Source organism: Oncorhynchus masou, chromosome 14 (assembly GCF_036934945.1).
Source record: "Oncorhynchus masou masou isolate Uvic2021 chromosome 14, UVic_Omas_1.1, whole genome shotgun sequence".
NCBI lineage: Eukaryota > Metazoa > Chordata > Actinopteri > Salmoniformes > Salmonidae > Oncorhynchus > Oncorhynchus masou.
In genome coordinates, this window is record NC_088225.1 from 34,916,966 (window position 1) to 34,934,045 (window position 17,080).

Sequence of the window (17,080 nt, forward strand, 5' to 3'; positions counted from 1 at the left end):
TCCGCTGTGTGATTGTGTATGTGAGTGTGTGTGTCCTCTGTGTGAGTGTGTGTGTGTCCAATGTGTGTGTGTGTGTGTGTCCAGTGTGTGTGTGTGTGTGTGTGTGTGTGCCAATATGTATGTGTGTGTATGTGTCAGTCTGAGTCTGTGTGAGTGTGTGTGTGTCCTGTATGTTTGTGTGTGTGTCCTGTATGTTTGTGTGTCTAGTGTGTGAGTGTGTGTGTGTGTGTGTCCTATGTGTTTGTGTGTCCAGTGTGTGTGTGTGTGTCAGGTTATTATTTACAGAGTCACTGAGGAATCATCATGAACCCTAAACCCTGGATAGAGGGGCTCAGTGAATGTGGAGGTGAATGTGATCAGGTGGGTCAGTGTGTCAGAGGAGGCTCTATAGAAGGACAGAGTGCCGGCTGGCCAGTCCAGATACACTCCTACTCTGTGGGATCTGGAGGAGGGGACGTCTATGGTAGTGGGATTATTATTGTGCCAGGCAATGTAACTGTTGTCATAGCAGAACAGACTCCAGGACTTGTCATTGTATCCAAGACAACAGTCATCACCCCTTCCTCTCCTGCTGATTCCTTTATATGTCACTCCTATATCAGCCCCTCTCCCACTCCACTCTACCTCCCAGTAACAGCGCCCAGTCAGACCCTCTCTACACAGCACCTGTCCACAGTCCTCAAATCTCTCTGGGTGATCAGGATACGGCTGCTCCTCTCTCCTCCATGTCACCTTTCTGTTCTCCTCAGACAGAGAGAGGTGTCTGTCTACTGTGTTTAGGTCCAGTGTGAGATCAGAGACATCTGATGGATGAAACCAGACACAATATTAGAAATCATCATCATTCACGTTAGAATGTTAACTCACTTTTCACAAATTAATTTAATGTAGATGTTTCTAGGTATCAAAAGGAGAAGTTAATGTAACTTGAGACTTGTTGAATGATCATATGTTATACTGTATGGTAATATAAAGCACACTTATTCCTATTAATTACACACACACACACACACACACACACACATTGTCAAAGCAACTCTTTGTAAACTTTGGTGTCCCTGATTTCTGCTTCTGTAGAACTACAGCTGATATTTAATATAACCAAGTAAGTAATGATGGTGGTCTTTGACTTAACTTGAATTAAGACTTATACTTAGTCATATTCTTCACAGCAGTCAACACTCACATTTTCTAAGCCCAGGTTTCATTCTGTTCTCTCCACCATGTTCAACACTGTAGCGGTAAGCAGAAGAACAGACAGTCATTGAGGGATACACCTGAACTCGCACGCACGCACGCACGCACGCACGCACGCACGCACGCACGCACGCACACACACACACACACACACACACACACACACACACACACACACACACACACACACACACACACACACTCTCCAATGTGAAACAAACACTGAACTTACATACACACACTGTACACACAAACACACACACACACACACACACACACACACACACACACACACACACACACACACACACACACACACACACACACACACACACACACACACACACACAGTCAAGCGTTGGTAAGAACGTGTGTGTCCAGTAAGTGTGTGTGTGTCCAGTGTGTGTGTGTGTCCAGTATGTGTGTGTGTGTGTGTGTGTGTGTGTTTGTGTGTACAGTGTGTGTATGTAAGTTCAGTGTGTGTTTCACATTGGAGACACACACATAGGACACACAGTACACACACATTACATTACATTTAAGTCATTTAGCAGACGCTCTTATCCAGAGCGACTTACACACGCATACATAGGAACACACACACAGACAGGACACACAAACACACTGGACACACAGGACACACACGCAGGACACACACACACAGGACACACACACACAGGACACACACTCACAACCAGTCAGCATATAACTTTGTCCAAATGGTGTTAAAACCTCTTGAAGCTAGGGAGCACTATTTTTATGTTAAGAAAAGTAAAGGCCTATTCCTCAGGACCAGATGCTGGAATACGCATATAATTGACAGATTATGATAGAAAACACTCTAAACACTCTATTGTCTGTTAGTATAACAGAACTGATATTGCAGGCGAAACCCTGAGAAAAATCAAACCAGGAAGTGGCTTCTATTTTGAAAACTCCATGTTCCATAGCCTCACATTGCTCCATTTAAAGGGATATCAACCAGGTGTCAACAGTCTTCAGACATAGTTTCAGGCTTTTATTTTGAAAAATGAGCCAGAACGATGACATTGTGTCAAGTGGTCACATGAGTTTTGCTCGCGCAACAGAATTTGGAAAGCTATTGTTTTTCCCTCTCCTACTGTGAAAGACATTTGCGGTTGATATATTATTGATTATATAATTTAAAAACAACCTGAGGAATGTGTGCAGGTAGGCTACAGGAGCGCATTGGTTAAGTGATTGTTTGACAATCAGATGAAAACATCATGACTGGTTGTGTTTATGCCACAATTAGAAGGCGTGGGGAAGCTTTCCCGACAGTACATTTGAAATAGCTTCTTTAAAAAAAAAACTTTTGATTGTTTGAAATCGCATAGCCCACAGGCTATGCGAAAAACGTTTGACATGTTTCTGTGGACATTATGGAAACTATTTGGAATTTTCGTCTGCGTTGTTGTGACCGCTCTTTCCTGTGGATTTCTGAACATAACGCGACAAACAAACGGAGGTATTTTAAATCTAAACATAATCTTTATGGAGCAAAAAGGAACGTGTGTTGTGTAACTGGGAGTCTCGTGAGTGAAAACATCCGAAGATCATCAAAGGTAAACGATTAATTTGATTGCTTTTCTGATTTTCGTGACCAAGCTACCTGAATCTAACTGTACTTAATGTTTTATCATGCGATCGATAAACTCACACAAACGCTTGGATTGCTTTCGCTGTAAAGCACAATTTAAAAATATGAGATGACAGGTGGATTAACAAAAGGCTAAGCTGTGTTTTGCAATATTGCACTTGTGATTTCATGAATATTAATATTTTTAGAAATATTATTTGACTGAGACACTATGTTATTCAGCGGTTGCTGATGACAATTATCCCGCTTAAGGGATGGATGGGCAGCGTCAAGAAGTTAAGAATGTTTGTCTTAACCAGCCTGATAATTCAAACATGTCTGATATGAACATTGACATAAACCCTCTACATACTTGAGTTTCTCCAGTCTGCAGTGTGGATCCTCCCGTCCAGCAGAGAGCAGTCTGACTCCTGAGTCTCCTGGGTGATTGTAGCTCAGGTCCAGCTCTCTCAGGTGTGAGGGGTTTGACCTCAGAGCTGAGACCAGAGAAGCACAGCCTTCCTCTGTGACTAGACAGCCTGACAGCCTGCAAAGAGTCAAATCATATTAAAATCACACTGATATTCTTTAGTGGTGAAAATAGTGGCAGTATATTTTTTTCAACATATTCACATGTACAGTGCCTTGCGAAAGTATTCGGCCCCCTTGAACTTTGCGACCTTTTGCCACATTTCAGGCTTCAAACATAAAGATATAAAACTGTATTTTTTTGTGAAGAATCAACAACAAGTGGGACACAATCATGAAGTGGAACGACATTTATTGGATATTTCAAACTTTTTTAACAAATCAAAAACTGAAAAATTGGGCGTGCAAAATTATTCAGCCCATTTACTTTCAGTGCAGCAAACTCTCTCCAGAAGTTCAGTGAGGATCTCTGAATGATCCAATGTTGACCTAAATGACTAATGATGATACATACAATCCACCTGTGTGTAATCAAGTCTCCGTATAAATGCACCTGCACTGTGATAGTCTCAGAGGTCCGTTAAAAGCGCAGAGAGCATCATGAAGAACAAGGAACACACCAGGCAGGTCCGAGATACTGCTGTGAAGAAGTTTAAAGCCGGATTTGGATACAAAAAGATTTCACAAGCTTTAAACATCCCAAGAGGCACTGTGCAAGCGATAATATTGAAATGGAAGGAGTATCAGACCACTGCAAATCTACCAAGACCTGGCCATCCCTCTAAACTTTCAGCTCATACAAGGAGAAGATTGATCAGAGATGCAGCCAAGAGGCCCATGATCACTCTAGATGAACTGCAGAGATCTACAGCTGAGGTGGGAGACTCTGTCCATAGGACAACAATCAGTCGTATATTGCACAAATCTGCCCTTTATGGAAGAGTGGCAAGAAGAAAGCCATTTCTTAAAGATATCCATAAAAAGTGTTGTTTAAAGTTTGCCACAAGCCACCTGGGAGACACACCAAACATGTGGAAGAAGGTGCTCTGGTCAGATGAAACCAAAATTGAACTTTTTGGCAACAATGCAAAACGTTATGTTTGGCGTAAAAGCAACACAGCTCATCACCCTGAACACACCATACCCACTGTCAAACATGGTGGTGGCAGCATCATGGTTTGGGCCTGCTTTTCTTCAGCAAGGACAGGGAAGATGGTTAAAATTGATGGGAAGATGGATGGAGCCAAATACAGGACCATTTTGGAAGAAAACCTGATGGAGTCTGCAAAAGACAGTAACGTCGTTCTTCGTTTGTCAAAGAGAGTCGGACCGAAATGCAGCGTGGTTGTTACTCATGTTCTTTAATAAATGAAATGACGATACATGAAATAACTATACAATACAAAACAACAAACGGAACGTGAAACCTAATTACAGCCTATCTGGTGAAACTACACAGAGACAGGAACAATCACCCACGAAATACAAAGCGAAACCAGGCCACCTAAATACGGTTCCCAATCAGAGACAACGAGAATCACCTGACTCTGATTGAGAACCGCCTCAGGCAGCCAAGCCTATAGAACACCCCTAATCAGCCGCAATCCCAAATACTACAAACCCCAATACGAAAATACAATAACATAAACCCATGTCACACCCTGGCCTGACCAAATATATAACGAAAACACAAAATACAATGACCAAGGCGTGACAAAGACCTGAGATTGGGACAGAGATTTGTCTTCCAACAAGACAATGATCCAAAACATAAAGCAAAATCTACAATGGAATGATTCAAAAATAAACATATCCAGGTGTTAGAATGGCCAAGTCAAAGTCCAGACCTGAATCCAATCGAGAATCTGTGGAAAGAACTGAACCGCTGTTCACAAATGCTCTCCATCCAACCTCACTGAGCTCGAGCTGTTTTGCAAGGAGGAATGGGAAAAAATGTCAGTCTCTCGATGTGCAAAACTGATAGAGACATACCCCAAGCGACTTGCAGCTGTAATTGCAGCAAAAGGTGGCGCTACAAAGTATTAACTTAAGGGGGCTGAATAATTTTGCACGCCCAATTTTTCAGTTTTTGATTTGTTAATTAAAAAAGTTTGAAATAACCAATAAATGTCGTTCCACTTCATGATTGTGTCCCACTTGTTGTTGATTCTTCACAAAAAAATACGGTTTTATATCTTTATGTTTGAAGCCTGAAATGTGGCAAAAGGTCGCAAAGTTCAAGGGGGACGAATACTTTCGCAAGGCACTGTACCATCCTGAGACAAGGCTGAGTATAGCCCACAAAGATCTCCGCCATGGCACAAAATATATTCATGAATGAATGAATGTATCATTATTATAAATTATCAAAGTATTGCCTGTAGAGAAAAATGAAAAATGTATTTAACAAATATTATAGTAGACTGACCAGACCAGTTTAAAAAGCAGTATCAGTCAAAAGACAGACAGTGAGATATCAGATTTAGATTGTATTGAGTATAAAGTCCACACCATATCTATTTAGACAGTGAGGTATCAGGTTTAGATTGTATTGAGTATACAGTCGACACCATATCTATTTAGACAGTGAGGTATCAGATTTTGATTGTATTGAGTATACAGTCCAAACCATATCTATTTTGACAGTGAAGCTAACATTTTAAATGTGACTCTATACTCTAGCATTTTGGATTTGAGATCAAATGTTTCATATGAGGTGACATTGACTCATTTGCAGTTTGTTTTGGTTGTGTTTTGCCCAATAGAAACTGAATGGTGTATGATGACTAGAGTAATATTCTGTCTAAGTGAGTAGATAAAATGTTTCTAAACACTACTAATTAATCCTGATGATGCCATGATTAATACAAATCATTAACGAATCATTAATAATAATGAGTGAGAAAGTTACAGAGGCTACAACACAACACTCTAACCTCTCACCATTACCAATAACAGAGGCTACAACAAAACATACTAAACTCTCACCATTACCAATAACAGAGACTACAACAAAACATGCTGACCTCTCACCATTACTAATAACAGAGGCTACAACAAAACATGCTAACCTCTCACCATTACCAATAACAGAGGCTACAACAAAACATGCTAACCTCCCACCATTACCAATAACAGAGACTACAACAAAACATGCTAACCTCTACAACAAAGCATGCTAACCTCCCACCATTACCAATAACAGAGGATACAAAACAACACTCCAACCTCTCACCATTACCAATAACAGAGACTACAACAAAACATACTAACGTCTCACCATTACCAATAACAGAGGCTACAACAAAACATACTAACCTCTCACCATTACCAATAACAGAGGCTACAACAAAACATGTTAACCTCCCACCATTACCAATAACAGAGACTACAACAAAGCATGCTAACCTCCCACCATTACCAATAACAGAGGATACAACACAACACTCCAACCACTCACCATTACCAATAACAGAGGATACAACAAAACATGCTAACCTCTCACCATTAACAATAACAGAGGCTACAACAAAACATGCTACCCTCTCACCATTAGCAATAACAGAGACGACAACAAAACATGCTAACCTCTCACCATTACCAATAACAGAGACTACAACAAAACATACAAAACTCTCACCATTACCAATAACAGAGTCTACAACAAAACATACTAACCTCTCACCATTACCAATAACAGAGGCTACAATAAAACATGTTAACCTCTCACCATTACCAATAACAGAGATGACAACAAAACATGCTCTCTCACCATTACCAATAACAGAGACTACAACAAAACATACTAACGTCTCACCATTACCAATAACAGAGGCTACAACAAAACATACTAACCTCTCACCATTACCAATAACAGAGGCTACAACAAAACATGTTAACCTCCCACCATTACCAATAACAGAGACTACAACAAAACATGCTGACCTCTCACCATTACTAATAACAGAGGCTACAACAAAACATGCTAACCTCTCACCATTACCAATAACAGAGGCTACAACAAAACATGCTAACCTCTCATATGGTGTGGACTCTGTGCGCCTGGTAAACACATGTGGATCTGGGGATTAGTTATCACTTGTTGGCCAAGTACAGGAATACTGACCTCAGAGTCTCCAGTTTACAGTGCGGATTCCCCAGTCCAGTAAAGAGCAACTTCACTCCTGAATCCTTCAAGTCATTGTTACTCAGATCCAGCTCTCTCAGGTGTGAGGGTTTTGACTTCAGAGCTGAGACCAGAGAAGCACAGCCTTCCTCTGTGACTCCACAGCCTGACAGCCTGCAAAGAGACCATCATGACTTCACAAACACACTGTTAAATTAACACAAGTCGTGTAGAGGGACAATTGCAGATGCAATTGGTTTATTCTCTCAAACAGCATATATATTCATCTTCCGTCTCCAAGATTTGTATGGTCATAATGTTATACTAAAAAAAGTTTTTCAATAATAAATATTTTTCTCTAAACTGAGTATTTCTTCCTGATGATTAGTTCTTAATTGTCATTTTATTTACTCACAGAACGGCTCTGGAGGCTTTGACCACTGGCAGCAGCCTCAGAAGACCTTCCTCTGATCTGGAGTATTTCTTCAGGTCAAACACATCCAGCTCCTTTTCTGAAGTCAGCAACACAAAGACCAGAGCTGACCATTGTGCAGGTGACAGTTTGTCTTCTGAGAGACTTCCTGATCTCAGGTAGCTTTGGATCTCCTCCACTAGAGAATGGTCATTCAGTTCATTCAGACAGTGGAACAGATTGATGCTCCTCTCTGGAGAGGGATTCTCCCTGATCTTCTTCTTGATGTAATTGACTGTTTCTTCATGGCTCTGTGAGCTGCTTCTTGTCTTTGTCAGGAGACCTCGTAAGTGCTTCTGATTGGACTCCAGTGAGAGGCCCAGAAGGAAGCGGAGGAAAAGGTCCAGGTTTCCTGTCTCACTTTGTAAGGCTTTATCCACAGCGCTCTTGTAGACAGTAAATTTAGGCTTCTGTCTTTTCCTCACAGAAAGTTTCCTGGACGTTGATTGAGTTTTGGCCATTAGATTCTCATTGTTGTTGATGAAAGAGAGGAACACATATACAGCAGCCAGAAACTCCTGAATGCTCAGATGAACAAAGCAGTACACCTTGTCCTGGTACAGCCCACATTCCTCTTTAAAGAGCTGTGTGCACAATCCTGAGTACACTGAGGCTTCATTGACGTCAATGCCAGCTTCTTTCAGGTCTTTTTCATAGAAAATCTGATTGCCCTTCACAAGCTGTTGAAAAGCCAGTTTTCCCAGTGACAGAATGCTCTCTTTATTCCAGTGTGGACCTGTCTCTTCTTTCCCAAGATACTTTTCATTCTTCTGTTTGATATGAAACACCACAAGGTGTGTGTACATCTCAGTCAGAGTCTTGGGCATCACTTCTCTCTTATGTTTCAGCATGTGTTCAAGGACTGTTGCAGATATCCAACAGAAGACTGGAATGTGGCACATGATGTGGAGGCACCTTGATGTCTTTATGTGTGAGATGATTCTGCTGGCCAGGTCCTCATCACTGAATCTCTTCCTGAAGTATTCCTCCTTCTGTGGGTCATTGAACCCTCGTACCTCTGTCACCTGGTCAACACACCCTGAAGGGATCTTATTGGCTGCTGCAGGTCGGGTAGTTATCCAGAGGAGAGCAGAGGGAAGCAGATTTCCCCTGATGAGATTTGTCAGCAGAACATCCACTGAGGTTGACTCTGTGACGTCACAACAGATCTTGTTCTTCTGGAAGTCTAGGGGCAGTCGGCACTCATCCAGACCATCAAAGATGAACAGAACTTTGTACTTGTCGTAGTTGGAGATTCTTGAATCTTTGGTTTCCATTGAGAAGTGATTAAGAAGTTCAATTAAAGTGTGTTTGTCCTCTTTCATCAAATTCAGCTCCCGAAAAGGGAATGAAAATACAAATTGGACATCCTGATTTGCTTTTCCTTCAGCCCAGTCCAGAATGAACTTCTGCACAGAGACTGTTTTTCCAATGCCAGCAACTCCCTTTGTCAGCACAGTTCTGATAAGTTTGTCTTGTCCAGTTAAGGTTTTGAAGATGTCGTTACATTTGATTGCAGTCTCTGGTCTTGCTTGTTTCCTGGTTGTTGTCTCAATCTGTCTCAGCTCATGTTCATTATTGACCTCTCCTGTTCCACCCTCTGTGATGTAGAGTTCTGTGTAGATCTTATTGAGAAGTGTTGGGTTTCCTTGTTTAGCGATCCCCTCAAATACACATTGAAACTTCTTATTTAGATTATATTTGAGTTCACGTTGGCAAATCACAGCAAGCTCATCTGAATGAAGAAATAACACAGAGAATTTTAATATAACGTCTGTTTTAATAACTATCAATGTTTTCATAATCCATTCCAGACTGGTGTTATTATTATTGTTATTATTATATTATTATCGGTATTATTGATGGTATTATTAATATCAGTCTCTCTCCTCTCTCTTTCTCTCTCTCTCTCTAAATTAATCAACACAACACATCCCTGCTGCTACTAATGAGGTCACTAGGTGTTGTGTTAAGGCTGCTACAATATCATTGAGTTACACAGCTACTTTAGCTGTAATTTAGCTACAGCTTTTAAATGTTATAAAACAGCATTCAACATGAGGCAGACAGCTCTTACTTTTCTCCAGTGTGTCAGCAAGCTCCTTCTGGTTCATTTTCCTCAGGATGTGCAGTGTGATCTTCAGAGCCCCCTCTCTGGCACTGCTCTCTTTCTTCTCATTTTCAGCGTCCACCACTTCCTTATCCTGCTTCTGACTCTCAAAGCCTTCTGGGAGTTCTGGACAAAGATTCCTCTTGAACAGCCTCAGCTCGTTCTTCACAAATGTCATAATTTTCTCTTCAAGCAACTGAAATAAATCAAGTAAATAAGTTAAGCAAGAGAATAAATGCTTTCTCATTAACACATTAATGAATGATTGACAGATCAACTTTACTTGAGGTAAACAAGAAACAAATATACATAACAGGACCACATACACTGAATATGGAGGCCAGGTCTGTTTGATGACTCTGGGAAGACTGACCACTGAGAATCTCTGACTCCGATCTCTCCTGTTGGTTTCTGTGGACAAAACATGAGATTACATCTCCTCATCCAGGGAGTACACACACACACACACCCACACACACACACACACACACACACACACACACACACACACACACACACACACACACACACACACACACACACACACACACACACACACACACACACACACACACACACAGGGAATGTTGTGTTTGTTTAATATTATTTTAGGACTATGCAAATGGACAAAAGGATGAGCCTATGGATTATGAAAACAACAACAAGAAATGGGAAAATGGGAGAGGAGAAATGACTAGAGACAGTGTTGTTTAACTCACTGACCATGACCCATGAGTTCTTCTTACCTTTGTTCAGTAGAAAAGTCTCCCTCTCTAAAGTATATAAGAGCATCCATAGACCGGTCACTCTTCATGGACACACAGCTGGGTACAGGGGAGGCTGGTCGCTCCTGCTTGATTGGACTTCAACACAACAGAGACAAACCTTACATCTCTCATCTCCTCTGAGCTCAGATATGGAAACTTGATATCACTTTACAGAAATGTTTGCAAATTAGCTTTGGTATATCATACACTACAGTTGATGTGCAATGAGAAAGTCATTCTGCTTTGAAAGATGATAAACTTGTCACGTCACTTTTGAGCAAATGTCCTTTGAATATTTTGGTACAGAGCTCTTCTTTGTCTACAGGGCTTTGCTTTGGCAGATAATGTTCATTAAAAAATATATATATTTATATACACACAGTGGGGCAAAAATGAGTCAGCCACCAATTGTGCAAGTTCTCCCACTTAAAAAGATGAGAGAGGCCTGTAATTTTCATCATAGGTACATATGCCGTACACTGCATCAAATTGGTCTGCATGGCTGTCGTCCCAGAAGGAAGCCTTACAAACACCTGAGACCTTGTAACACTAACGAGTCACATGACAGCGGGTAGGGAAACTGGCTAATTGGGCCCAATTTGGACATTTTCACTTAGGGGTGTACTCACTTTTGTTGCCAGCGGTTTAGACATTAATGACTGTGTGTTGAGTTATTTTGAGGGGACAGCAAATCTACACTGTTATACAAGCTGTACACTCACTACTTTATATTGTAGCAAAGTGTCATTTCTTCAATGTTGTCACATGAAAAGATATACTCAAATATGTACAAAAATGTGAGGGGTGTACTCACTTTTGTGATATACTGTATATATAATATACATAATATATATTTAATTATCTAAATGTATGGTGTTTTTAGTTGATGTCATTTGAATTGTCTGTTAAGCTATAATGGTTATTTTATTTTATTTATTTTTTGTAAGTGGTAAAATGAACTAGAACATTTTGTATTTTGCAATTCTGAGTAATTACTACTTTAGTAAATAATTACACATTATTCGGTACTACTGCAGATGCGACATAATTCCAATAGATGGCAGCATAAGACCACTAATGACATTTCAGAAGATTAGTTTAGTTTCCTCCCTGGATACACCACCACTCCCCCTCACAGGAAAACTCATGTGTGCTTCTTCCTGTCCCTTTTCACACTGCTAACACAAGAGGAAGCACTGAAACAGTATTTAACAGATTACTGTGAAGTCATATAATGATGATTCATGTTTATTATTACCTTTTTTTATGCATGTTTTGAAATTATACTTCATTAATATAACAATTATCAATAAACCTGAAAAGGAATTTAGTCACCTCTGGTCTAGAAAAATATATTTTCCAGGTACATTCACTGTCAAATTTATCAACCAGCATCGAGCTGCTCTGCCTTCTCTCACTAGTAGTCAACTCAGCCCCGCTAAAAAGCTGGTGTCGTCACTCTGCCTTCTCTCTCTAGTAGTCAACTCAGCCCCGCTAAAAAGCTGGTGTCGTCACTCTGCCTTCTCTCGCTAGTAGTCAACTCAGCCCCGCTAAAAAGCTGGTGTCGTCACTCTGCCTTCTCTCGCTAGTAGTCAACTCAGCCCCGCTAAAAGGCTGGTGTCGTTACTCTGCCTTCTCCGGGGGCATGTTGAGGTAAATTTACTAACCGGGAGGGTTGAATTATGTAATTTATGGGAGGGCTGGAAGACGCACTCTTGTCTTTTCTATTCCGAGGTTGTTTACTCGCAATATCAGATATTAATATTATGTTTTATAATGTATGTATACTGAGGTTGAGGTTCTGACTAGTGATTATTTACAGACAGACTAATACAGACAGTTTAATACCTGCTATAGTCACTATTTTTTTGCTCTCCCAAATCAACACAGCCCTAATATGAGATATACAGCTAACTAAAGTAATGAGAGACCATTTTAGAAAATTAGAGACTGGAAGACGCACTCTCAAGGTTGTTTATTCACAATATCAGATATTAAGATGATTTTTATAATGAATGTATACTGAGGTTGAGGTTCTGACTAGTGATTATTTACCCGGGGTTTAATACCTGCTATAGTCACTATTTTTTTGCTCTCCCAAATCAACACAGCTCTAATATGAGATATACAGCTAACTAAAGTAATGAGTGACCATTTCTAATGAGTGACCATTTTAGAAAATTATGGCAATCATATAGTCTGTAGTTGTATGCTATTTTATGTCCATCATATTGCTGCTTGTAGCCTATAACTGATGCTTCATGGTCCATACTATTGCTGCTTGTAGCCTATAACTGATGCTTCGTGGTCGGCAGTGTAGCCTAGTGGTTAGAGCGTTGGACTAGTCACCGCAAGGTTGCGAGGTCAAACCCCCGAGTTGACAAGGTACAAATCTGTTCTTAACCATCCTACATGAAACATCCCTTATTTTCAGTGTTTCTACAATTCCCCCAGAGGAAACTGTATGGTGGAAAAACGATTGGATTTTGACAGCAATGCAAAAAGCAAGACAGATAAATTCAAAATGAGAGGAAGGACTAGAGGCTACAAGGACAAAACTCAAAACTCTTGATGCTGCAATAATGAAAATATCTCAAAAACCAAGAGAGGAATTACTTTAAAACAACAACCGTCTTTTGCACCAAGTTTACCAAGTACTGGGAGAAAATGTAAGCAATCCTGAGAAAGCACTGGCATATTCTACAATCAGCAAACAAATCACACACCTCTTCAAGTAACCCCCACTGGTGGTCTATAAGTGTGGCATTGAGCATGTTGCTCTACCAAGGAGAGGAGGTAACATGGAGATCCTACTACTACAGAGGAGGTAACATGGAGATCCTCCTACTACAGAGGAGGTAACATGGAGATCCTCCTACTACAGAGGAGGTAACATGGAGATCCTACTTCTACAGAGGAGGTAACATGGAGATCCTCCTACTACAGAGGAGGTAACATGGAGATCCTCCTACTACAGAGGAGGTAACATGGAGATCCTCCTACTACAGAGGAGGTAACATGGAGATCCTACTACTACAGAGGAGGTAACATGGAGATCCTCCTACTACAGAGGAGGTAACATGGAGATCCTACTACTACAGAGGAGGTAACATGGAGATCCTACTACTACAGAGGAGGTAACATGGAGATCCTACTTCTACAGAGGAGGTAACATGGAGATCCTACTACTACAGAGGAGGTAACATGGAGATCCTCCTACTACAGAGGAGGTAACATGGAGATCCTCCTACTACAGAGGAGGTAACATGGAGATCCTCCTACTACAGAGGAGGTAACATGGAGATCCTCCTACTACAGAGGAGGTAACATGGAGATCCTACTACTACAGAGGAGGTAACATGGAGATCCTCCTACTACAGAGGAGGTAACATGGAGATCCTCCTACTACAGAGGAGGTAACATGGAGATCCTCCTACTACAGAGGAGGTAACATGGAGATCCTCCTACTACAGAGGAGGTAACATGGAGATCCTACTTCTACAGAGGAGGTAACATGGAGATCCTACTACTACAGAGGAGGTAACATGGAGATCCTACTTCTACAGAGGAGGTAACATGGAGATCCTACTTCTACAGAGGAGGTAACATGGAGATCCTCCTACTACAGAGGAGGTAACATGGAGATCCTACTTCTACAGAGGAGGTAACATGGAGATCCTACTACTACAGAGGAGGTAACATGGAGATCCTACTTCTACAGAGGAGGTAACATGGAGATCCTCCTACTACAGAGGAGGTAACATGGAGATCCTCCTACTACAGAGGAGGTAACATGGAGATCCTACTTCTACAGAGGAGGTAACATGGAGATCCTACTACTACAGAGGAGGTAACATGGAGATCCTCCTACTACAGAGGAGGTAACATGGAGATCCTACTACTACAGAGGAGGTAACATGGAGATCCTCCTACTACAGAGGAGGTAACATGGAGATCCTACTTCTACAGAGGAGGTAACATGGAGATCCTACTACTACAGAGGAGGTAACATGGAGATCCTACTTCTACAGAGGAGGTAACATGGAGATCCTACTACTACAGAGGAGGTAACATGGAGATCCTCCTACTACAGAGGAGGTAACATGGAGATCCTCCTACTACAGAGGAGGTAACATGGAGATCCTCCTACTACAGAGGAGGTAACATGGAGATCCTCCTACTACAGAGGAGGTAACATGGAGATCCTACTTCTACAGAGGAGGTAACATGGAGATCCTACTTCTACAGAGGAGGTAACATGGAGATCCTACTTCTACAGAGGAGGTAACATGGAGATCCTACTTCTACAGAGGAGGTAACATGGAGATCCTACTTCTACAGAGGAGGTAACATGGAGATCCTACTACTACAGAGGAGGTAACATGGAGATCCTACTACTACAGAGGAGGTAACATGGAGATCCTCCTACTACAGAGGAGGTAACATGGAGATCCTCCTACTACAGAGGAGGTAACATGGAGATCCTACTACTACAGAGGAGGTAACATGGAGATCCTACTACTACAGAGGAGGTAACATGGAGATCCTCCTACTACAGAGGAGGTAACATGGAGATCCTCCTACTACAGAGGAGGTAACATGGAGATCCTCAGACTACAGAGGAGGTAACATGGAGATCCTACTACTACAGAGGAGGTAACATGGAGATCCTCCTACTACAGAGGAGGTAACATGGAGATCCTACTACGACAAAGGGAGGCTTGCTGGATATCCTGAAAACACTGACCCCTAGTGGTGTGAATATTGACTTTGATCTCAGGCTGAACAATTCTCTCTTTTAAATTGATATCTTTCGACAGCTTATCAGATCAGCATCCAATATGTTCCTCCTTATTATGCATTAAGAACCAAAAGATTACATGGAAAAATGAACTGAAATAGGGAACAATTAAATATGTGAAATTGAACTAAACAATAATGAATGTTGATGCTAATGTTATGTACAATAATGTATGTTGATGCTAATATGATGTACAATATTCAGTTATGTTTCCATATGATAACAATAGACTAATATATTCAATATGCCATAAACTATCGTTTTTTTAACAGTTTCACTAATTAATTCTAATTAACTTAATAATTATGACACACCCCTCACTATTGACATTAGTTGCACTAATTGCACTGTTTGTCTACATAACCTGGTTCAAGTATTCAGACACAGTGATGCTGAAACGTTGGTAAAAACCCAATACATTACTGGGAGTTTATATATGGAGTTTATATATGGAGTTTATATATGGAGTTTATATATGGAGTCTATATATGGAGTTTATATATGGAGTTTATATATGGAGTTTATATATGGAGTTTATATATGGAGTTTATATATGGAGTCTATATATGGAGTTTATATATGGAGTTTATATATGGAGTTTATACATGGAGTTTATATATGGAGTTTATATATGGAGTTTATATATGGAGTTTATATATATAGAGTTTATATATGGAGTTTATATATGGAGTTTATATATGGAGTTTATATATGGAGTTTATATATGGAGTTTATACATGGAGTTTATACATGGAGTTTATATATGGAGTTTATATATGGAGTTTCTATATGGAGTTTCTATATATAGAGTTTATATATGGAGTTTATATATGGAGTTTATATATGGAGTTTATACATGGAGTTTATACATGGAGTTTATATATGGAGTTTATATATGGAGTTTATATATGGAGTTTATATATATAGAGTTTATATATGGAGTTTATATATGGAGTTTATATATGGAGTTTATATATGGAGTTTATACATGGAGTTTATATATGGAGTTGATACAGTATATGGAGTTTATATATGGAGTTTATACATGGAGTTTATATATGGAGTTTATATATGGAGTTTATATATATAGAGTTTATATATGGAGTTTATATATGGAGTTTATATATGGAGTTTATATATGGAGTTTATACGTGGAGTTTATATATGGAGTTTATACAGTATATGGAGTTTATATATGGAGTTTATACATGGAGTTTATATATGGAGTTTATATATGGAGTTTATATATGGAGTTTATATATGGAGTTTATACAGTATATGGAGTTTATATATGGAGTTTATATATGGAGTTTATATACGGAGTTTATATATGGAGTTTATACAGTATATGGAGTTTATACATGGAGTTTATACATGGAGTTTATGTATGGAGTTTATATATGGAGTTTATACATGGAGTTTATACATGGAGTTTATATATGGAGTTTATATATGGAGTTTATATATGGAGTTTATACATGGAGTTTATACATGGAGTTTATATATGGAGTTTATATATGGAGTTTATACAGTATATGGAGTTTATATATGGAGTTTATACATGGAGTTTATATATGG

The 17,080-nt window shown here is 39.9% G+C and overlaps 1 protein-coding gene across 1 annotated transcript in view; it reads right to left on the bottom strand.

Moving 5' to 3' along the window:
- Nucleotides 1-209: 209 nt before the first annotated feature.
- LOC135553884 (uncharacterized) overlaps nucleotides 210-17,080 on the bottom strand; it is a 63,297-nt gene continuing 46,426 nt past the window's right edge. The window contains exons 14-21 of the mRNA XM_064985811.1: nucleotides 10,681-10,797; nucleotides 10,261-10,345; nucleotides 9,902-10,130; nucleotides 7,768-9,559; nucleotides 7,353-7,526; nucleotides 3,171-3,344; nucleotides 1,187-1,233; nucleotides 210-803 (exon numbers count right to left, since the gene is read on the bottom strand). Of these exons, the coding sequence (XP_064841883.1) occupies nucleotides 280-803; nucleotides 1,187-1,233; nucleotides 3,171-3,344; nucleotides 7,353-7,526; nucleotides 7,768-9,559; nucleotides 9,902-10,130; nucleotides 10,261-10,345; nucleotides 10,681-10,797 (3,142 nt within the window). The 3' untranslated portion in view covers nucleotides 210-279. The remainder of the gene's footprint in view (nucleotides 804-1,186; nucleotides 1,234-3,170; nucleotides 3,345-7,352; nucleotides 7,527-7,767; nucleotides 9,560-9,901; nucleotides 10,131-10,260; nucleotides 10,346-10,680; nucleotides 10,798-17,080) is intronic.